Source organism: Pangasianodon hypophthalmus, chromosome 9 (genome assembly GCF_027358585.1).
Source record: "Pangasianodon hypophthalmus isolate fPanHyp1 chromosome 9, fPanHyp1.pri, whole genome shotgun sequence".
Classification (NCBI taxonomy): Eukaryota; Metazoa; Chordata; class Actinopteri; order Siluriformes; family Pangasiidae; genus Pangasianodon; species Pangasianodon hypophthalmus.
The window spans coordinates 6442238-6464866 of record NC_069718.1 but is presented as its reverse complement, the minus strand read 5'-3'; the positions used below and the strand labels follow the sequence as shown (position 1 = coordinate 6464866).

At 40.0% G+C, this 22629-nt stretch overlaps 2 protein-coding genes across 12 annotated transcripts in view; one reads left to right on the top strand and one right to left on the bottom strand.

Annotated features, from left to right (window-relative positions):
* The window catches only part of tnip1 (TNFAIP3 interacting protein 1), a 53618-nt gene that overhangs the window by 25084 nt on the left and 5905 nt on the right, over positions 1 to 22629 (top strand). For 4 of the 10 annotated variants that reach the window (XM_053236819.1, XM_053236823.1, XM_053236820.1 and 1 more), the window contains 10 exons: positions 659 to 809; positions 2304 to 2396; positions 2530 to 2595; positions 4764 to 4895; positions 8892 to 9020; positions 9985 to 10107; positions 10722 to 10847; positions 12167 to 12251; positions 12773 to 12957; positions 13559 to 13643. In XM_053236819.1, coding sequence (XP_053092794.1) covers positions 659 to 809; positions 2304 to 2396; positions 2530 to 2595; positions 4764 to 4895; positions 8892 to 9020; positions 9985 to 10107; positions 10722 to 10847; positions 12167 to 12251; positions 12773 to 12957; positions 13559 to 13643 — 1175 coding nt within the window. Of the gene's footprint in view, positions 1 to 658; positions 810 to 2303; positions 2397 to 2529; positions 2596 to 4763; positions 4896 to 8891; positions 9021 to 9984; positions 10108 to 10721; positions 10848 to 12166; positions 12252 to 12772; positions 12958 to 13558; positions 13644 to 14469; positions 16869 to 22629 lie in introns of those variants that run through there. The other 6 variants (XM_034307213.2, XM_034307210.2, XM_053236825.1 and 3 more) reach the window with 6 other exon arrangements.
* Positions 19437 to 22629, bottom strand: part of gpx3 (glutathione peroxidase 3) — an 86316-nt gene continuing 83123 nt past the window's right edge. For both annotated transcript variants that reach the window (XM_053236827.1, XM_026947312.3), the window contains 4 exons: positions 21966 to 22116; positions 21658 to 21775; positions 20513 to 20612; positions 19437 to 20230 (listed from right to left, as the gene is read on the bottom strand). In XM_053236827.1, coding sequence (XP_053092802.1) covers positions 20018 to 20230; positions 20513 to 20612; positions 21658 to 21775; positions 21966 to 22116 — 582 coding nt within the window. In that variant the 3' untranslated portion in view covers positions 19437 to 20017. The remainder of the gene's footprint in view (positions 20231 to 20512; positions 20613 to 21657; positions 21776 to 21965; positions 22117 to 22629) is intronic.

Here is a 22629-nt window from a genome sequence, read left to right as displayed (position 1 = left end):
ACTGTGTTGTGTTGTCAGTTCTACTGCGCTTAAATGTGTTTTAAAATCTGGATTACAGATCAGACACACCAAATAGTGTCAGTGTGTCGTAGGACGAGTAGTCATGAAGTCGTCACGCTCTTTATCAGCTTGTGTTTTTATTCATGAGTCATCCATAAATAAATTCCTGGGAATTGTACAGGCTCAATGGTTGTGTAAATGCTTTCAGGATTTCAGTGTTGACGTTTACAGCCTTTCTGATGAAGTCCTGTTGAATTCCTGTGTAAAAGTGTGTGTGTGTGTGTGTGTGTGTGTGTGTGTGGGTCTCAAAGGGGTGAAATGCAGTGTGTTCGGTAAAATACACACAGAATTATTATACTTGCTAGCTATAAGAGTCATGACAGCACAGATCTCATCAGTAATCACTTAAATAATACTAATGAAGGTTGAATATGGCTTTAGTTTTGTGTGTGTGTGTGTGTGTGTGTGTGTGTGTGTAAAAGTGGTGAAATGCAGTGTGTTAGGTAAAATACACACAGAATTATTATACTTGCTAGCTATAAGAGTTATAACAGCACAGATCTCATCAGTAATCACTTAAATAATACTAATGAAGGTTGAATATGGCTTTTGACCCAGGAAGGCGTGTGTGTGTGTGTGTGTGTGTGTGTGAGAGCAGGCAGGAGAACCTGAAGCTGCGTGAGCAGGTGAATGGACGGACAGAGGTGGCACAGAATGAGTCAGCTGAGGCCAAAGACGAAGCGGCCAAAGAGGAAGTGGCGAAGGTCAAGCTGGAGGCAGCCATGACTCAGCAGGTACACTCAGCTCAGGTGACTTTACCTCAGAAACGCTCGCGTCAGGCGCCAGGGAATTTTCAACCTGCGCCCGCTTTTTATTTCCATCCACCTCGAAGTTAGTGGAAATGTTACAGTTGTGTTCTTCTGTTTGTTTTAACCGTTGTTGGAGGGAGATGTGAGAAAATAACCCTGAAGGGCTCAGTGTGTGTGTGTGTGTGTGTGTGTGTGTGTGTGTGTGTGTGTGTGTGTGTGTGTATATGTGTAAGCATGTAAGCTGAGAAGCGTGATGATGAGTCAGTGTCACCTCCCTGAGGAGTTTCAGGAATTCCAGCATGGCTTTTAGATCCTCAAATATGCACTTTTAAAAAATAACATACATTCCCTCACAGACCACTTTAATAGGAACACCTACTCATTCATGCAGTCAGCCGATCATGTGGCAGCAGCGCAATCCGTAAAATCATTCAGATGCAGGTCATGAGCTTCCGTTAATGTTCGCATCGAACATCGGAATGATGTGATCGCACTTTTTGAACGCGGCATGGTTGTCGTGTGCCAGTTTGAGTATTTCGGGAATCCTGGAACTTTTTTTTTCACACACAGCAGCCTGTAGAGTTTACACAGAATGTGTGAAAAACAAAAAACATCCAGTTCTGCGGGCAAAAATGCCTTATTGATGAGAGAGATCAGAGACCACACTGGTTCGAGCTGATAGGAAGGCTACAGTGACTCAAATAATCACTCTTTACAACCGTGGTGAGCAGAAAAGCATCTCAACATGTCAAACCTTGAGGCGGATGAGCTACAACAGCAGAAGACCACATCAGGTTCTACTCCTGTCAGGCAAGAACAGGAATCTGAAGATACAGTGGGAACAGATTCAGCAAAACTAGATGTACAGCTGTAGTAGATTTCTGCTTATTAGTTTGATTGATTGATTTATCACTATCTTGTGTATTTGTGTTCTTGTTTTTCCAAAAATGTAACGCAACCTTGGTTTTGAGAAGGCACTATATAAATTAAACATGTTACACTGCAAAAAACAATATCTTACCAAGTAAAAAATATCTTGAATATAGGCAAGGTCAATGGATATTCCTTTTTATTCGATTTTTTTTTTTTTTTTAACAAAAAGCGTTAAATTGTCTAATTTTATTGGCAGATAATTTTGCTCATTTCAAGCATTTAAAAAAATATATATATATATGTATGCTGATAGAATGAGAAAATTTGAAGCCTGGAATTAATAAATATGTCTAGACATAGGTTTAATGGTCTTATATTTGTCATCTCATAATAAGAAATATTAGATCACTTTTCCTTTATTCAAGAGATCTTCACTTGTTAAGACACCGTTTTTAAAATAAAAATAAAACGAAACTTTATATCACAAAATTATTTTTTTTTAATTTATTTGTATTTATTATTATTAGGATCACAAAAACTTGCCGGTGCAAATATGATATTGTTTGGGTGATTTGGTTTTTTTTTAAAAACTGTTGTTTAATTTGTATTGTGTGTCTTCAGTCCAGTAAAGCCGCAGAGAAAACTCCATCCAAGACCCTGGACCCGGAGGTGTACGAGAAGAAGATCAGGCTTCTGGAGAAACAGAGGAGAGACGTAAGGACATGTTTAAGTGTCGTGTCAGGGTTTTTTTTTTTTGGATTATCATTGTGTGTGAGCGTGTGTGTGTGTGTGTGTGTGTGTGCGTGTAATGTGCTGATGTGCTGATGTGCTGATGTGTCTTTTCCAGGTGCTGGAGGTGAACAAACAGTGGGACATTCAGTGGAACTCGATGAAGGCACAGTACGAGCAGAAGGTATTAACTGCTAAACACACTGTCTATAAATAACTAATAAAATTCCACCTGATGGAGTAAGCTTTTTCGAGTGAACATGGCATGATTCATTTTTACTGCGAATCGAGTGTTGCTCAATCGCTTGGCCAGGTTGTGGCCTGCGTGACGTGCGAGCCGCCATGAGAAACGAGTGCACCGGCGACACTGCAGGCTCGGTGACTGCGCTCAAATCTGGCTCACCAGTGGAAACGCGCACTGACGGAAAAGTCGATCGAAGCCTCTCGCGGCGCGTCTCACAGACCGCAGCACCCCTCCCGCAGAATTCCCCTCACCGAGGTTTCCTGCAGCCCTGCACATCTTTCTCTCTCTCTTTTTCTCTTTTATCTCTCTCTCTCTCTCTGTGTCTCTTTCTTTCTCTCCGCCCACACATCCTCTGTTGTCAGTGACAGCGACGGAAGAAAAACATGTGACCTGTTATTACCTACTGCCATCAGCCTGTGCCATTGTGTCACTTATTGTCAGCGTGCTATACGTGAACACGTTGTTCTCAGCCTTTTGGCTCACAGCTTAGCAGCGTTTGTGTGTTTTCTTTATCGTCAAGGCTTCCACGAGATCCAGAATGTTTTCACCCACGCAGAAATATTGACTGATCTTTAACCACAAGTTTGCTGTGACATATTGCAAGGCATGTCGCAATATCATCTCAGAAGCATGCCATTTTGTCCTCAATGTTCAGCCACTAATGATGTCATCCTGACCAGATTATACATTGTGTAGTATGCCTGTTTTACTACATTCCTTTTAGCGAAGCTGAGTTCTGGTTCCTGATTGGTATTTATTTTCTATTTTTGATGACAGCAGCTTGGTTAGTCGTTCCAGCTGTAATTCCAACGATAGGCTTATATTAACGGAAATAGAAAAAGTGTTGTTATTTAACGTTTATATCCGGAGTCTCCAGTGTCAGCACTTCAGTACGTCACTACATTTGTGTTTTCTGGTTTCACAATGACATGACAAATGCGTTTTTTTTTTTTTTTTTTTTTTTTTTTTTGTCTTATTAGAGCAAAATAGATGCTGGTGAAGGAATGACTGTTCATTAATAAATTACACATCGTAATTCTCGGCAAATTGGTGTGGTATAAGAGGAATAAAACTCTTCAAGGCATCCTGTTACAGGAAAATAATAAAGAACTCTGGGTCTGGCTGCATCATACCACCCCGTCGTTGATTATTTTGCTATATAAGCACGCCTCCAAAGCGTTTTATTCCTTACAGACCCTTGGAGTCCTAAATTTCGATGAAATGTTCATACGTTGCTCCCCGTATTGGCTAAGGCTTCCCAAGTCTCAGCCTCAGATGCTCCACCCACTTCCTAGTCATTTCCGTCTCATTTCTGGCCACGAGCTTCAGAATCTTGCAGGCTGCGATCTGATTGGCTGTACACACTTTCAAGTTTTCCAATAGAAAAACGTCATGACCCAATGGGATCTTCAGAGCAAAATATAGCCACTGGGTTGCAAAACGGTTCCCTGCATACCATGTTTAAACGATATCATGGAGTTTTGCGACGGTTATTTGCGACTGAACGTGAATCATCTGAGAGAAGGTCTGTGATTGGTCGTCTGCAGTATCATTTTCATTTACGTAACTACGTGTCAGCCATTCGGAAATAGTCCAGGAAATTTCTGTCTTTGAATGAGTTTTCTGGTTTAAAAAAAAAAAATTATTCCAGGTCACATGCAGGGGAAAAACCTTGACACACCTACGTCAAATACTTTTTGTAATGAATGCCAAAATGAGCACACTGTGTGACACCACACCTGTAATACACCACACCACGCTTCCTGACTCCACCCACTGCGGGATGACAGACATCGTAGTGCCGGAATTCGCAAACAGCTCTGCGTCACACTGCTCCTTTAGGAATTTCAGCGTGGGATAATCAACTGTATCACAACACTCGACTCTTTCCTGCTTCTTGTTGTTTCTGGTTTGCGCTCTGACCTTATGTTTGCGTGTGTTGCACTCTGGTCATGGCGAATCGACGTTTTATTACATTTTAGACGTGTATATTGATGAAATGTTCTCGCCAGTGTGTACACTCCGACTACTGACATATCACGTGTGCTGATGCTCATAGAGTCTATGTGTAACTCTGTCCCTGTGTGTGTGTGTGTGTGTGTGTGTAGATCACAGATCTGCGGCAGCGGCTGGCTGACTCACAGAAAGCCGTCCAGGAGCTAGAGGCAGAGCGAGAGCAGAGGCAGAGAGATTACGACAAGAAGCTGCTCCTGGCCAAATCCAAGATCGACAATGTGCAGGTACAGCCACGTCCACATCCGTGTGTGTGTGTGTGTGTGTGTGTGTGTGTGTGTGTGTGTGTGTGTGTGTAAATAAACGAACACAGCTAACAGGATCTGATTGATCACGTCTCCTTATTTACCCTTCTCAGTGACGGTATCAGACTCTGTCCTTGTCGTAGTTCACTTTCATTTTTCTTTCTCAGGGAAGCACCAAGCGTTCTCTCGGGCGCGCTTACACGTCTGAATCTCCCTCCTGTTCTCATCGGGATTGAAAAAAACACAAAAAAAAACCAAACCAGCTAGCCTCATAACACTGGGTTTAATACTACACTGGGAACTGAACATAACACTCTGGTGATGTGTCATTTCATGATCTCATTATCTGCTGGAAACAATCGCTGGTGCATTAAAAAAAAAAAAAAAAAATTCTCCATGAGCATTGTTTAAGTAAAAGTGAAAGTGGCTTCACTCCAGCGGGTGTATGAAAGTGACAGATTTTTTTTTGAGTTTTATAACAAACGTAAAGCAGCACTTGTGAATTTACCAACTACTCAGAAGACAAGACACAGAGAATTCAATTATGTATTTATTTACGAGAGTTTTTCCATCAGAATGAAACACGCCCATATGTCTGTTTATCAGTCTATCTATATTTCTATATATCTGTCTGCCATCTGTCGCTGTCTACTTCTGTCTATCCGTGCCTGTTTTTGTCTGTCCGCCTGTCTCACAACCCATGTTTAGTTGTCAGTACATTTTGCAGCTGTCTATCTGTCTACTCATCTGTCTATCTCTCTGTCTATGTTCTTCATCTGCCTGTCTGTCTCTCTACCATTTGTCTGCCAGTCAGTATATTTCTGTATCTGTCTGTCTATTTGTGTGTCTGTCTGCCTATATATCTGTCTGTCTGTCTGTCTCTGTCTGTCCACCCATATGTTTAGGTGTCATTAGTACATTTTGTAGCTGTCTGTGTCTGTCTATCTCTCTGTCTACGTTATCCATCTGCTTGTCTGTCTGTTTGTCTGTCTATCTACCCATCTGTCTGCCTGTAAATATATTTCTGTATCTGTCTGTCTATGTATGTTTCTGTCTGCCTATATATCTATCTGTCTGTCTGTCTACTCATCTGCCTGTCAATCTGTCTGTCTGTCTACCTGCCTGTGTCTCTGTCTTTATATTTTCTGTCTGTCTATCCATCTGTCTGTCTCTCTGCCTATATATCAGTCTGCCTGTCAATCTGTCTGTCTATCCATCTGTCTATCTCTCTGTCTATATATCAGTCTGCCTGTCAATCTGTCTATCTCTCTGTCTATATATCAGTCTGCCTGTCAATCTGTCTCTCTGTCTATATATCAGTCTGCCTGTCAATCTGTCTGTCTCTCTGTCTATATATCAGTCTGCCTTTCAATCTGTCTCTCTGTCTATATATCAGTCTGCCTGTCAATCTGTCTGTCTATTCATCTGTCTATCTCTCTGTCTATATATCAGTCTGCCTGTCAATCTGTCTGTCTATCCATCTGCCTGTCTCTCTGTCTATAGATCAGTCTGCCTGTCAATCTGTCTGTCTATCCATCTGCCTGTCTCTCTGTCTATATATCAGTCTGCCTTTCAATCTATCTCTCTGCCTATATATCAGTCTGCCTTTCAATCTATCTCTCTGCCTATATATCAGTCTGCCTGTCAATCTGTCTATCTCTCTGTCTATATATCAGTCTGCCTGTCCATCTGTCTATCTCTCTGTCTATATATCAGTCTGCCTGTCAATCTGTCTGTCTCTCTGTCTATATATCAGTCTGCCTGTCAATCTGTCTGTCTATCCATCTGTCTGTCTCTCTGTCTATATATCAGTCTGCCTATCAATCTGTCTGTCTGTATATCAATCAATTTTTGTATTTGTCTGTCCATTTGTGTGTCTATACATCTATCTGTCAGTATCTGTATACCTGCCTTTCTATCTGTCTGTCTATCTACCCATCTGTCTATTTTTGTGTCTGCTAATCTATGTCTGTCTGTATGTCTGTGTGTCAGTTCTAGTTACTTTCTGGATTTTTCCTTATATACATAGACACAAGCTGTATAAATAAAATTGAGTTGGACACTTACATTTCCATACATATGTATACATGTGTGTGTACGTGTGTGTGTGCGTGTGTGTGTGAGAGTGAGTGAAAGAGCGTGTGTTTTACCAGTTCCTCTGTGGTTTCCTGATTCGTTCCTTCTCTTTGCTCATTACCTGCATTTCTACTCGCATTAAATTACTCTATTACTTTCTTTTCCCTTGGCTTAAATTCAAACTTCTCCTCCTTATTGTAGCTGGATTGCATTTTTTTTTTTTAGTTCGGCTTTATTTCAATAGCTTTAACCACAGAGTACCTTTGAGCACCGAACCTCACAGAGGAAGCCGAAGGTAACTGCTGCCCACAAAAACTCCCTCAGATATGATCAGGAAGAAACGCTGACAGGAATCGGGAGTTAAAACGGGAAGCCAAGCTGTTCAGCCCAGCAGAGAGTGATGAGAGCAGCGAGTTCTCGGCACACTCGGGTCAGCACGTACAGCCTTTACCAACTGCAGCCACACGTGAGCCGACTCACATAATAGCGAATAGTGTACAGACTCCAAGAAAACATCCACCGATTGCTGCGTATGCCTCGTGATTAACACACACCGAGTTGTTTTTGTGACTGACTCAGAAACAAGTGGTAGACGTTTTGGATTTCTAAATGATCTCAGCATGTAACACGGTTAGAGTGGAGTGAGGATGGTGGAAGAAAATGACCAGTAAGCAGTCTGTAGTGGATAAAACTACGCCATGCCAGCACCTTTCACCCACACTATGTTCTGAAAGTTTTATTAGGGGAAAGGCAAGGGGATTTTTCTTTTAACAGCCAGCACAGGTTGAGAACTTGGCTTCGCTTGGCTAAACAGTTGCAGATATCTCCCCCTTCTTGGGTACGGTATTATTATACAGTGCGGTTTATTAGTTGCTAGATCAGCTACTACGTCATATCTATACCTGTGACTCATGATCTGCTACTGTCGATGGTTCCACATGGTTTATATGCACTGCTTGTCACATGGATGCTGTAGCTTTGTTACCCAAGAGCTTCTGCTGTAATCATCAACACCTTCCTGTGCTCGTCTCAGGACACTCGTTCATATTCTGCTCAACATTCTCTAACCACACTCAGTATTGTTTAACTTTCTTCCTCATGTCTTCTCGGGGAGTTTTTCCTTGCAACTGTTCATAAGAACCCAACATTTGAACATTATATATAGCTGCTAATTTATTCTACAAAGCGTCCCGTAAGTCCAACATCTAATGTTAATGTTTATTATTATTATTATTATTATTATTATCAAATAATCCAAATAATTCCTCTCATAGGAAATCAAAGACAAAGAGAACATATTTAGTTAGTAGTTCTGCAAGTAAAGGCTCTTGCTTTACCATTTATTTATTTATTTATTTATTTATGCTATGATGCTGGACGTACGGGAGGCTTGTAGGTTATTCGGTATGTGCGATCAGTATATAGACCATGCAGACAGTATAGTCAGTTTTTAACTGGCAGTGGGTTGTTTTTGGCATGTGAAGTTTTACACGTTCTCCCCATCTGCATGTTGGTTTCTTTCGGGTTCTCTGGATTCCTCTCAACACCTGAAAACATGCCAGTGGGTAAATTAGTGAATATAAATAACCCCTGTGTGTGCACATGTGTGTGTGTGTGTGTGTGTGTGTGTGTGTGTTTGTGCACACGTGCATGGTGCTCTGGGTGTCCAGGGTGTATTGCCCAGTGTTACTAGGATAGACTACGGATCCACCGCGATCCTGACCGGGATAAAGCGCTTACTGAAGATGAATGTATAAATAAACTGACAGCTATTCGCATCTCTTAGTTATTAGCTGTAACATCCATGTAACATCCAACACCAAATATGACTATATTTGTGGTGAACAGGACAAAATTGAAATAAGCTGTTGTATAAGCGGTGTTCCTGTGCTTTTTCCTCAGGGTGAAAAGGAGTGTTTGACGACAGAGACGTGTGAGCTGAAGCAGAAAGTGCGCTACCTTCAGGATCAGCTGGTGCCACTCACTAAGCAGAGAGAGTACCAGGAGAAGGAGATCCAGCGTCTCAACCGGGTCGGTGGTGTCTCTCAGGCTTCTTTCACATGTGCAGAGTTTAGTCAGGTTGACTCAGACCCTGGTGTGTTCTCTCGCTTAGGGATGGGCGATGTAGACTTAAACCTATATCGCCATATTTCAGGGTATTTTTTGCTGTAACGATAGAAATGACGATATGAAAACAGTAACATTCAACGTTATCTTTCTGGCCGCAAGTCCCATCAGCATACAGTCTTGAGAGCCGTCTGATTCACATCTGATCTTCTGTGTCTAAACCACTTCCATATTCAAGTCAAGTGGCTTTGTTGTCATTTCAACCATATACAGCTAGTTAGTACACAGTGAAATGAAACAGCATTCCTCCAGGACCATGGAGCTACACAAAACAGCACAGAACTACATAAAGTGCACGTGCAAACGTGTGCAAACTGCACAAGACAGTACAACAACCACCCAAACAGGACAACAGGCACAGTAAGAGACAGCGCAGGTGTGAAAGTGTGTTAGTGTATTACAGAGGAAGCTCCTTAATTCGACTTCCTCGTCTAGGGTTGGAACTCCGCCTTCCGCCATGCTTGTTCTCGTTCTACGTGTGAGATGCCCACGTTGTGGCGCGTAAACACGTCTTCCGCTATATCATTAATATTTGCAGAATGACAAATTCTTCTCATGGGGAGGAATTGAAACAGCCGGTCCGTGAGTGTCTGGATCTGCTTACAGGTGAACTCTAGCTGGAAAACGATTCGACTCTGAATCGACTCGATTGCAGGAAGCGAATCAAACCAGCTGTGTGTTTTGGGTTAAACAGATTTCATTTCTTCTCACCTGACTTCTCTCTCTCGTTCCTTTCCTTTTCCTCACGTCTTTTTTTTTTTCCCTCTCCTTATCCCATTTTTAGGTGTATTAGAAAATGCAGTGTCTTTTTTTTGACACACCAGTGGATTTTTTTGTGAATGTAGCTGTCTGCATGTGTGTATTCCAGGCCCTGGAGGAAGCGCTGAACCTGCACTCTCCAACCGCCCAGGCGGGAATGAACCTGGGCGAGGGAGTCCTGAACCTGCGCCAGCAAGAGCTCCACACTCAGATCTCGGTGCTCAAAGAGCAGGTGAGGTTAACGTTTGTAGGTGTGAACGTGAAAGAGTTAAACTGATGGAGCCTGTAGAGCCGAGGTTTCTGTTTCAGTCCTCGAGGACATCCAGCAGTCCTGTTTTCTTCTTTTTGTTCTCTCCCAGCACGTGACTGCTGGGTAATCCGAGAAGGACAATATAATAGAGTGTTGACTCAGGTGTGTTGAGAGAAGAGACCAAAAAAAAAAAGAAAAACACGCCCTCTGGTCCAATCTCGGTCTGATTCACTTCTTAGGTTGCACTGGGTTCTTCTGTTTCAAAGTGCAGAATCCTGCGCAGTACCCCATGGCTCAGTTCTCACATAACCACTAGCTGGTGTTTTAATACAGCCTTGTACATTTTTGAACATTCCCTGACTTGCAAAACTCTTTATCTGAGTAAAGAATAAAATAAATTAAGTGTGATGGTGAAACGGCGCCCCAGCGTGTAGCAGAGTTATTTTTACCACCATGACAGTTTATTATTTTCTACTAACAGCAGTGTTTTTAAACAACACGTCATAAATTTTTATCCATTCATAGTTACCTTTGCCACTGCATAAGTCGAGAGATGAGTGATTTTCGCAGTGATTTTGAGCGTCCGTGTGCTCTAGGTGAAGATCTTCGAGGAGGACTTCCAAAAGGAGCGCAGGGACAGAGAGCGCATGAACGAGGAGAAGGAGGACCTAAGACGGCAGGTGGAAAGGTTACAGGGTCAGATGACCAATCTGACCAATCAGGTGACTTGTCTTGCCTTTCTGTAGGCCTTTAGAGAGTGATGTAAGAGCAGCTAACGAACTCCTCAGCACTGATATCCTGATGAAAACACCGTGCCGTCCAACTGCACTGAACCTCATCGTCTTATCGCTCTACTGATATCATTACTGTGTCTTTCAGCACTGATTTATCGGCAGGCAGCTTGTTTACACCAGGCCTGGCCAGAAGTTTCGTACTGAGGGTGTGTCTGCTAGAGATCAGGAAATGATTTTAAAAAAAAAAAAACAAAACAAAAAAAACATGGACTTTTTAATTTTGCATCTGAGATGTTTTATGTTCCATTTTACATTCTTTATTGATTTTTTAAAAAAATATATTTTCTCACATATTAAATGATATTACGCATTTTCTGTTGATTCTTTTAAGATTAAAAAAATAAAAATTTTAAGTTAAAAAATTTAAGAGTGACAAGCGCTCATGCAGGATATCAGTCTACATTACAATTCTAATGGGAAATTATTTAAAGGGAAAATATTACAAAAATTTTCAGCTATTTTATTATTATTCTTTATTGCTATTTTTTTAAACATACCTACTAGTTTCTTAATTTTTAATACTGTTAAAGACAAACCTTTTTTTGAAACATGTATGAATGAACAGACTTTAATTAGTACTTTTATTGTTGATTTTTATTTATTTTATTTTTTTAGTTTGGTAATACGATTTATTATTCAGAAAAACAGATTATATTTTCTTTTCAGAACTATATTTCTCTAACACGTTTGAGAGAGCAGAACGTTTTTATTTGTTCAAATTTATGCTTATTATTATCTATATTTTTTGTAAAATGAACAGCCTTTGAATACAGACGTGTCTTTTTTTTTTTTTGGTTGATTACTGTTTAATTTAAGAGAATAGCTTAAAGCACAGGTTCCCAAGCCTGCTCCTGGAGCACCTTCTGTCCTGTATATTTCGATTCAACACCTGATTCAACTCTTCAGCTAATGAACAGTTCTTCCTGAGCTGAAGTGTGTGTTAGAACTGCAGGACAGGAGGTTCTCCAGGATCGGGGTTGGGATCCTGCGGCTTTAAAGACGAGCACTGTAAATAGCTTGGGAAGTGTTTACTAAATGTCCTGCAGGTTGTAGTAAATGATTAGCGAGAGGCATGGTGAGGCTTGGTTAAGGTCAGGGCCGAGTTCTGTAATCACCGAGCGCCAACAAACAAGACAAACAACAGCTCTTTACAGAGATCTATATGCACACGGCTAGCAGACTACACTCTATACTGAATTTAGTGTGTGTGTGTGTGTGTGTGTGTGTGTGTGTGTGTGTGTGTGTAGCTCCATCAGGCGCAAAATGAGTGTCAGAGAGAGCGGGCAGAGCGGTGTAAACTGGAGCGACTGCAGATGCAACACAATAAACAGGTACTTCAGGCCGCAACAGCAGCGCCCTCTGGTGGTTAACGTCATTATAGTTAAAAAAAAAATCCTAAAATATTTGCTAAAATTTCAAATTTCCTAAAAACTGTGAAGCTGCTACAGCTCCTTAGCCACTTCTGATGCTGTCATTCGGACAGATTATTTGTTTTAACCCTTTCATGCATCAGTTATTATAAAACGTCACTATGAAATATTTCTAGATGGTTTGAGTTACTCAGAAATTCAGATCAATGTAATTTTTTTTTTATATTGAAAATAATAACGAGTATCAAGTGAAAGTAAAACATTATATATTATAATATATTACAGAACATTCCTTTTGTAAAATTGTTTCCAAAATTGTAGAAATTGTATATATAATATTATAATTTTACACAGAGGCTGTATGGATTTGTCTGGGGTCTTTGTCTAACACTGGGGAGGGAAAAATAACACAACTGTATAAATAGGAAATATAATTTTTTTGGTATTGTGTACTTATTTATTTTTTGTGTGTCTGTGTTTTGGAGGGGCAACCAGAGAGAAGGACGTCTGACCCCACCTCGGGCTCGGCTAATGGCCCGCTGAGCCCGCCGTACTGCGGCCCGTTCATGCAGGTCGGCCATCAGCTCGAGGGCTGGCCCATCCACTTCCCACCCAGAATGCCCACGCTGAGCGCAGCGCCGGGCCGAGACTTCCAGCCTGTTAATCCGGTGAGAGCCCACAAACACACACACACATGCACACGCACACACACTTTCCAGCTGTTTAATAATAGGAGCTGGATAGTATAAAAGCGTCATCTGCTGCCTCAGATGTTTAGTGTGGCACTAATTAGGGAAGCATCAGTGCCGTATTTTCTCAGACCTACTCGTCAGTACTGATACTGATACTGATACTGAATTGAGTACTTAATAATAATCCATCAGGGACGTAACTGAACATTTTATTTAGCTCTGTGTGCGACGAGCACACATGCTCATGCTCAGAGTTTTATGAATATGAATGTCCTTTAAGCAGTGTGTCTTCACAGAGAGCAGCCATCCTCACGTTCTCTATTAAACACACTCTTTAAACCCCATACAGATGTTTTAGCAAGTTGCTGGTATTGTAGTAAGATGCTGTAGTTCCTCCTCGTGATATTTTTTTTTTTTCCACAGAGCAGAGTTTGCTTTGATCTGATTGGTCAGTGTCTTATCGTGTCGTCTGTACACTAGGCTTACGTCACATAGTAACATGTGTGTGCATAGATGCAGGTGAAGTACACACAGTCTGATTGTGTGTGTGTGTGTGTGTGTGTGTGTGTGTGTGTAGGGTTTTCCTTGGCAGACATCATTCCCGCAGCCACGGGGCTCCAGAGTACAGCCAGACGCAGCGAGAGCACCACCAGAAAGTGCAGGTACACACACACACACACACACACACACACACCTAATACTAATACTAAATTCAATTGCAATTAAAATGTAAAATTTGGAATGAATTTAAAAGCACTTTTTAGATTCGATCTGTGCATCAGAGACCACTGCAACACTGCAAGAGGTATAAAACACTTAAGCACATGCTGTCGTAGGAAAACAATCAACGGCGATGTGACCCGTCATCAAGCTGAGTGACAGTTACCACTGTTACCGGAAGTTGATTATTTTCCTATAACAGCACGTCCTGATGTGCTTTATTCCTCTTACACCACAGAATGTCACCAGTGATTGGGATTTTTATTTATTAAAGTACAGCATATTGTATTTTTATCTGTTTATAGTTACATTGAATGTTATGGAATGTCCTCGGGACAAGTTAGTTCCTGTTCTCACTTCCATTAGCAGTGATAAACAGTCGCTCCCTCATCAGCTTCGCCTTTTTACTCTACTGAAGTCAATAAGACAAAAAAACGCAGCTTGTCATCTCAGTTAGCGAGTAAAGCGTAAACTCCTCTGTCCTGAAGATGTCAGAAAACCTAAATTTACCCTTCTGACTGTTACAAAGCGCTGACACTGGAGACTCCTTCCATAACCGTTTTGTAATCCGTTTTTGTGTTTATGTCCCTGTGCACGTTGTGACTATAGAAACTATAATGGATCAGAATGAGTGTATTAATGTGAAGCTGTGATTTGCAGCCAGCACGACTGTCAGAGCTGCTGTTATAGGAAACTAATCAACACCAGGGTGTGTGTATAGTGGAATGAGGTGTGTATGTTGTGTAACGGAGCGTTTGTTGTCGGCAGAAGCAGGAGCAGCGGGTTTCGGGAAGCGGGAGCGTCAGAACGTGGACTCTGGAAAGCACTAAGCGCTTCACCCTCCCTCTCCGCCGCCACGTGGCTTAGTAGCATGATGCAGTTTCTCCTTCAGTTGGCATGGTGTGAACTTTTATTTCTCCTCCCCTAATGTGCGTGTGCGCGCGCGTATGTGTGTGTGTGTGTGTGTGTGTGTATATATATATATACAGTATATATAAATATATCTCTGATAAAATGTTGTTTATATGCTTAAGTTTTATAAGCCTATATGTGAAACACTGTTCTGGAGTACATATATACAATATATATATATATATATACTATAATTATTATTATTAATAATAATTTAGCTTTTTACTATTGTTGAAACTCTGCTTTATACAGTGATTCTGTCAGTTATTTAATGGACGAAAGCATCGTGCGGACCAGAAGAGAAAATACTGTCGAATCGTTTCGAAGCATCCTGCTTTTGATTAGAAGATTATTTTTCGGTACGGCTTTACGTCAACGTTCCTTTAATCGATGATATTTACTGCATAAGTTACATTCACAAATCTTAAACCTTCAGCGTTAATAAACCGTCAGCCATATTGACACCCGAGTCTAACCCCGAGTTTAAAACTGAACATCTTCATCATCAGCTCATGTTTATTTCTCCAGTAAGGCGAAATAAATTTGCATACATTCGCATAAATTACAGAGTTTCCCAGGTTTATTGTTTATTCTCATTCAAATAGCACATGAATATCTGTTAATTATGTATTAACGCTGAAGTTCACTTGATAACTAATGACGTGAATAGCGTTACTTACAGGAACTTTAACGTAAAGCACTACCGCTATTTATTTACTGAAACTAACTGAAAGCAAAAGTATGATGTCATATGTGGGTTCTTTTTTCCTGAAAATCTCTCTTTCAAGTGAAAAATGGTTTCATTTCTTTGGGAGTTTAAAAAAAAAAAAAAAAAAAAAAAACACCCTATAGGCTGACGATGTGGAAGTTGAAAGTGTTGTCCTGTAACTCTGTAGGAGAATTGTCTCGGAAAATTTTGCGCCACAGTAGAATGTATTTCTATTTATTCACACGCCATACACTTCTTATCGTTTCTGTATCCACGTGTCAGTCGTTTAAAAACAACGTAACATCCATTACGTGTAATTTGTTCATTGAACTTAGCTAAATTACTGTAACTGATATTTAACTTTTAATCTTTCTGAGATCTTACAATCCTTCGAAGGCCCACTTTAATGTTTAATATATACATTTTTTTTGTCGTTAATGTTTCCTGAATGTATATCCGTGATTGCGGGTAGGTCAAGCCGGCAGTTAAAATTTCTATTATGATCTTTTTCAGTAGTGATGATGGCGTGTGGTTCATTGTCTTTGTATCGCTGTTGTTTGTGTATTGCTTTTGTCTGCATCATATATCCCAGATGTTTGATGTGACCGGTGTTGTGTCGGCTGCTGCGCTGACACACAGTGGGCCAAAACAAATTATAATAATTATAATTACCTTATTAAGAACAGCTCATCTATTCATCCATGCACTTATCCATATTCACTGCTTTATGCTGCCTTCAAGTCCTCCTTGGAAATTCATGCGTAAGAGTTTGGAAGTTATTATTTTTTGTATCATCACTGACAAGAAGCTAATTTTGCCTTACGGAAAGAAAATGAAGAACTCTATCTGTCTCTCTATCCATCTAAGAGTTAACGTGCAAAATTATCACGTAAACTTTCACGTAAATTATCTCGTTCATACCGGGACTTTTTTGTTATTGACACACCCACAACTCGGAAAAAAATACGTTGTACATACAAGTTGTAATTACGACATTGTGGTGAAGTTCTCCTCATACCTACGATATTTCTGACAGGACTTGAAGGCAGCATTAGTGCAGACCAGATCAGCAGAGATATAACCACATGCCATTGTAATCCATTTATAAGGATAATTAATTAATATTCATCGATTTATAGAAGAACTGGGTCCAAAAATGGAGTTGTGAATTTTCCGGTTATTCGGATTGTTCTTTCTGTGACATGAGTAGTTTGAGATGTGTACGTGACTCTGTTTATAACAATCTTCCCAAGACGAATTTGCTGTAAAAACATGACGCAGCGTTTATGATATGTAAATATAACAATACGCAGGTTTGGACAGGCCTTTCTAGTGAACGTGTGTTGAGTAGAAACAGCTAAACTGAATACAAGTGTGTGGAGTGTGTAGAGGTTGAAATGTTTTGTGAGCTGAACGGCACTTTCGCTTTTATTTAATGTAGTTATGTGCTCTTTTGGAGTGAGATTTCTTTTTCTTCTATTAGGCGAAAGCACATCTCGTGAATCTTTTTGTATTTGATAATCATAATAAATATATTCTTAATGTCCTGATGTCTACAGTGTGTTTCATAAGTGTGAAGTCTCTCCGGTACACACATTACAGTATGTCATGCCTTGGTGTAAAGTCTGGTCTGTCACCAAGAATTCATTTCTTTTTCCTTTTTTTTTTTTTTTTTGGTAAGTATAAACTAGTGATTTTGTGTGAAGATGTATGAAGATATGGTTCTCAAAAGATTACAGCATTCTTCAGGAATATACATGTAAGTGGGTGAAATACTCGCTCAGAAATAAACATACTAAACTGTACTTTTCCTTGTTGCTGGAGTGGAACCATCAAAAGTACATTTTATTTGTACCTTTAATGTGTATCTTTTACCTCAGAAAGTGCATGTGATGTACTTTTAAGGCATACCAGTGGTCCTTAAGGTCCCTTAAGTTAATTATGTCCCTTAAAGGGATTGTAAAAGTACATTATATTTATATTTTCAGGAGAAAATAGATTCTAAAGGTAGAAATGGTACCACCCCAGCGACAAGGAAAAGTATTTCTGAGAGTGTACTAACTTACTAAGTTAATTTCAAGTGTGTTTTGTTAAGAAATGCAGGGTTAGAAAACACATTGTTTTGGGTTTTATGATCAATATATAGCATTGTGGTAATTTGGAAAAAAAAATTTTTTTTAAATCCCTCAAAAATCTGCTCATATTTAATTTATATGATATAATTTTGTTATTTATTTATTTATTACTTAGAAAATACGTTTTCTTGGTAGTGGACCCTTGGTAAGTTAAATCTAGCAGCCTAAAGGCTTCTCTGCCTTTTTACCTCTGGAGGAACAAATAATAGTTCTTTGTAGAACCATATAACTCAGGTTTCCCATTCCAAGCATGTTTAAGAACCTAGAATGAATGCTAGTTTACAATATATCTGATTAGTCCTTAAGGGATTGCTTGACACAAGCATGTTAACTGTTCTTAGAAAAAAGCTAGAATTGAATTTTAGATCATTTGGAACTGTTTGGTATTAATTATATTATTTGGTTACTGTCCTGTAACTGCATGGAAAACAATGCGGAGTGTTTAAGCTAATATGACATTATAATATTAAGACGGGGTGGAAGTATGGAACCAACTGTCATTCCTTAGAAGATGTTTAGAAGATTAATACTGCATAGATTCCAACTTAAGGGTTTAGGCCTAATCCCTAATCCAAATTTGATCTCAGTATTAGTGCCGAGAATGCTACTTCTCAAAAGTCACCAGGTCTCAAGGAGCAGGATTGCTTGAAGCGGTATAAAATTGTGAGGTCAATTTCTAATAAGTAACAATCTTCTACATACTTAGTCAGTGTTTAAGTTCCATAACTTAGTGAGGGTAAATGAGCAGTGGTAGAAAAGGTAAGGCAAAGTGGTGGTTCAGTGGTTAAGGCATTGATCTACTGAGTAGAAGGTCATGAGTACAGATCCCAGCACCACCAATCTGCCACTATTGGACCCTTGAGTAAGGCCCTTAACCCTCAACTGCTTAGTTGTATCCTGTTTGAGTTGTAAGTACCTTTTGATAGAAGGGTCATTTAAATGAGGAAAAATGTTTAAAGAATGTAAAAATGTAAACTGTTCCACCCTGGAGATCTGCCAATTAGATTAGGATCAGGATCCTTTGACTTGGCTCCACAACAGCCTTCACAAGTCACCAGATCTTGAGAAGCAGGACTAAAGACGGCTGCTTGAAGCCGTATAAAATTATGAGTTTGTAATAAGTAATACAAGTCTGTACAAGGTTAGTCTGTAATGCTCAGCACTGAGTCTTTCTTGCTAGTGGAGACCTATCATTATATCCCAAATCTTCAGAAGTCTCTGCAAATAAGTGTCAGGTGTGTTAGATTATAGTAAACGGGTTCTCATCAGAAACTTATCGAAGGGCATGGAATCTCAAGAAGCAGGACTGAAGACCCTTGATGGAAGCTGTAAGGTCTATTTGTAACAGCTAACAAACTTTCAATCATTAACTCTTTCTAGAATGCCGATTATTGGCTATTATATCTTTGGTGCCAAATCATGCTGGTAGAGGTCTACCACTTGGTTTGAAACCCAAGAATAACAAATCTAATCCAGCTATTTGACATCATCTGGAATATCTTAATTTTAACCCAGAGTATGTTAAATTGATTTTAGGACTAAACTTTGCAGGGCTATTTGTTTGGGCTCAAAAGAAACTTCTTGAATAGCACCAGATCTCAACGAGCATGATTAAGGACTGTAGGTTGAAACTAACACGCATCAGTAGCTCAGCCTGTAATGCTCAATGGCTTCTATCCTGACTGGTGTTAAGTGTTTTCTCTTGATGCCAAAGGTTCCAACCATGGTAGTGGAGGTTTACCACTGACTCCCAAACCCAAGTCTAATAAATCAAATCCATGTATTTGGTGGTATTTTGTATTAGTGCAGAGAATGCTATATTAGGGTTGTACCAAAAAATAAAATAAATTTTCTAGCATAAAACTTCTCAAAAGTAGACAAGAACTAAGGACTTGGAGGAGTAGAAATCCTCCGACTGTTAAGATTTCTGTGCAAAAATGAGATCTTTCTAGAGAAGGTAAATCAAACAAAACATCAGATTTTCTTTAATGCTTTATTGACAGGATCCTGTTGCAGGTGGGAGCAGGGTTTGATGGGTCACTCTGGAGAACCAGACATGTCTGAGTAGAACCAAGCAGCCTGAATGCACTGAAGAGCTGCTCTTATCCCTCAGTCTCCACTCAGGCTTTGCAGAAAGTCCTGCTTTTAAACCTGAGCTTCATGAACATGTCCAGATCTCCAGAACCACCATGGTGCCATGCTCCTACCTGCCTCACTCAAGGAATCACTTTTTTTTTCTTTTTTTTTTTTAAATCTAAAGCTGTCTTCTACATGAAGAGTGTCTGAAAGGCCACAATTCTGCACAACTGAATGGTTTCCTAATCTCAAGAGACCTGAATCAGCTCATGAGTTTCTTTTTGGTGAATCAGGTATTTTCTAGTGGAAATAGCTCAGTTCCTTGGTCCTGAAGGAGCGAAATTGAAGAACACTGACCTTAAGTTTGATTCTCTAATTTTAAAATTGTTTCTCTCGCATTTTTGGCATAACAGAACATCCTCTAACCACCTGGAAAGATACAAATATAGAATAGTGTTATCTGAGGCGCCTTAATTTTGGTTGATTAGTTTTTGGAATTCCGCTCATTGATGAGTTTTATGATGTCGGCCCGAACTTCAGAAACGTTCACCCTTGGAAACCACCTCATCAGGGGCTTTCCATCAGGGCCCACCAGAAACTTCTCGAAGTTCCACTTGATGTCAGTTACTTTCAGCGGCTCCCAAAACAGCCTGCCGGAGGGGTTTCCAAAACTGTCACCGACAGGTGGGCAGGCATTCTGAATAAGCAGAAGGAAGGATTATGTTAATCCCATTTTAATTTAACTCCAATTCAATCTACCAGCTTGGGTTTTAAATGCATCAAATCCTCTGTTCTGGCTGGTGAATTAAACGTAACTTTGCACGCTTGCTTTTTTTTATATGAATAGCTATCTCCAGCTGTCCTGCAGAGATCCTTCTGTAGCTTTGCAATGACTGTGCTCTTTTCGAGCTATTAGGATCAAGACTTCTGTGAAATGAAAGACACTTAAGCCCTAAACTTGGGTTGTTGTTACCATTACCTTCAGGAAAGTGAAAACACTTTGCTCGTTATGCCCGTTCACATCACCAGTTTCAAAGAGCTGGAAGTTTGGAACAAATCCTTTCCCTGGACGGATATGCCTGTGAATGCAACCAGAGAAATGCCATGTCAAAGTAAAGAAGGTGTGTCTCAAAGGCAGACCTTATCGGAGTGGTCTCGTTAGTGAGGTGGATGATCCAGCATGTATTATAGTACTTGTAATAGCAGATACATTACAGATCTTTCCCATATATACTTTTTTATTATGTTAATACATGGTCATAAAGGTGGTGTGATGGGTAGCATTGCCGGGCTCCTCCTGAGTTCTAGCACACACACTTCGGTTCCCCAGTCACTTCCTGTTTATGGACTATATGAAGACTCTTTCATGCACTAACTCTCTGCGAGGTCTTACCAGTACATTCATTGAGAAAGTTCTGAGCCGTTGTTTCATGTTTGCTAATTTGAGATTTGGTGCACACGGCATTACATGGGGATAGGGTCAGGACGGTGGGGACAGTCTAGTTGGGAACCATCGGTTAAAGGAAAGGGTTTTTATTTTGGAATGTAGCTTCCTCTATGGATTATGATTACAAAACTCACTGTTATACGCAGTAACAAAAATGTTTTGCCATTTTGTAGGTGAAGAACCTCTTAGTCTCTAGACATTAGCAAGTCTATCTGAAATACTGAACAACTTGACACTGAGGCAAGTGTGCCTTTCCTTTCCTGGCTCCAGTGCAAACCGGAAGAAGTAAATTTTAGAAAAGAAACACGGCTGATTGCTCACATTTAGAGTATGAGTAAAGATGTGCAAGTTCCTGTTCCCCCTTAAAGTATGTAAGTAAGTATTGAGTGATTAAGTATTAGTGGTGAGGTAGCCTGACTTCTCATATAACATTTAATTATGAAGTGATGAATGTAGACTTCAGTTCTAGGCTTAAAAAGGGTGGAATTAGTGATGAACCATTTCTGCAAGGTCACATGGCTATTGTGAAATGGATCTTCCTGATAACAAGTTACTTTTTCTGATTAAAAACTGCTGAATGCTTTCCTTCCCCAAGTCGAACTATGACTCTCGATTTATAATCCAACACTTCCTAAATGTTTAGATACAGGCTAAAAAATCAGCTCAAAGCTACTCACTTTAGCATGGGCAAGATCTCATGATTATACCCGGGTTCCTGTTTCCCAAACTGGTTACAAGGAAATCCGAGAATGACGAGGCCCAGATCTTTTAGCTCCTCCTGTAGTGCATTCAGTTCTGAGTGAGATAAGAAAACAATGCCTTAGGGAGAGTTGGAAAGACATCACGTCCTATACTTGTTTGGTCTTTTTTTTTTTACATGATAAGGAAAAGCAAGCAAAGAGTGACTGAGAGGCACCTGCTCAAATATTGACATCTAACATCCTGGTATAAGGTTCACATGTTTCAAAGAATCTGAAACTCTTACCCAAATACTGGAAGGTAAGTCCTCAGAAGGTGGCCACATTGACAATGAGGACGTACTTCCCAGTATACTGACGGAAGGAAATGGGCAAATCTCCAGTCAAGGTCTTCGCTCCATAATCGAATAGGGAGCCATCCACAGCCTGGTTACATAACTGTAGAGAAACAGAAATTCTTAGTCACTATGTGTCATACTCGTGTGTTAAACTCTTTTAGGTAACGAGCCACATTACAGTCAGTCCAAGGTCAAGTGGACCGGATCGAGAAAAATCAGTTTAGTGACCAAAAACACATTAACAATCTCCTTTCAAATCTCCTTTCAAAACATGATCTCCTTTCAAATGTGTCAAGTTAACTGTATTTATCTGAAAGGTACATTCTGAACAAACAAACAAACAGATTGAGCATCAAGTATTTTATTAAACACTGCAATGCAACCAACGGGTTTCCAAATTATGTTTTTTTTTTTCATTGTAATCTTACAATCTGGACTTAACTTGGATTATACTGTATGTCATACATCTACACAAAACAGTCCATCATATTGAAGTGGAAGGGAAAGTGTATATAGTTTGCAAAATTATTTACAAATAAAAAATGTAAAATTTGGGATTGCGTAAATATTCACCCCCCCATTGCTCTGAACCGCTTAAATTAGTTCTTTTGGG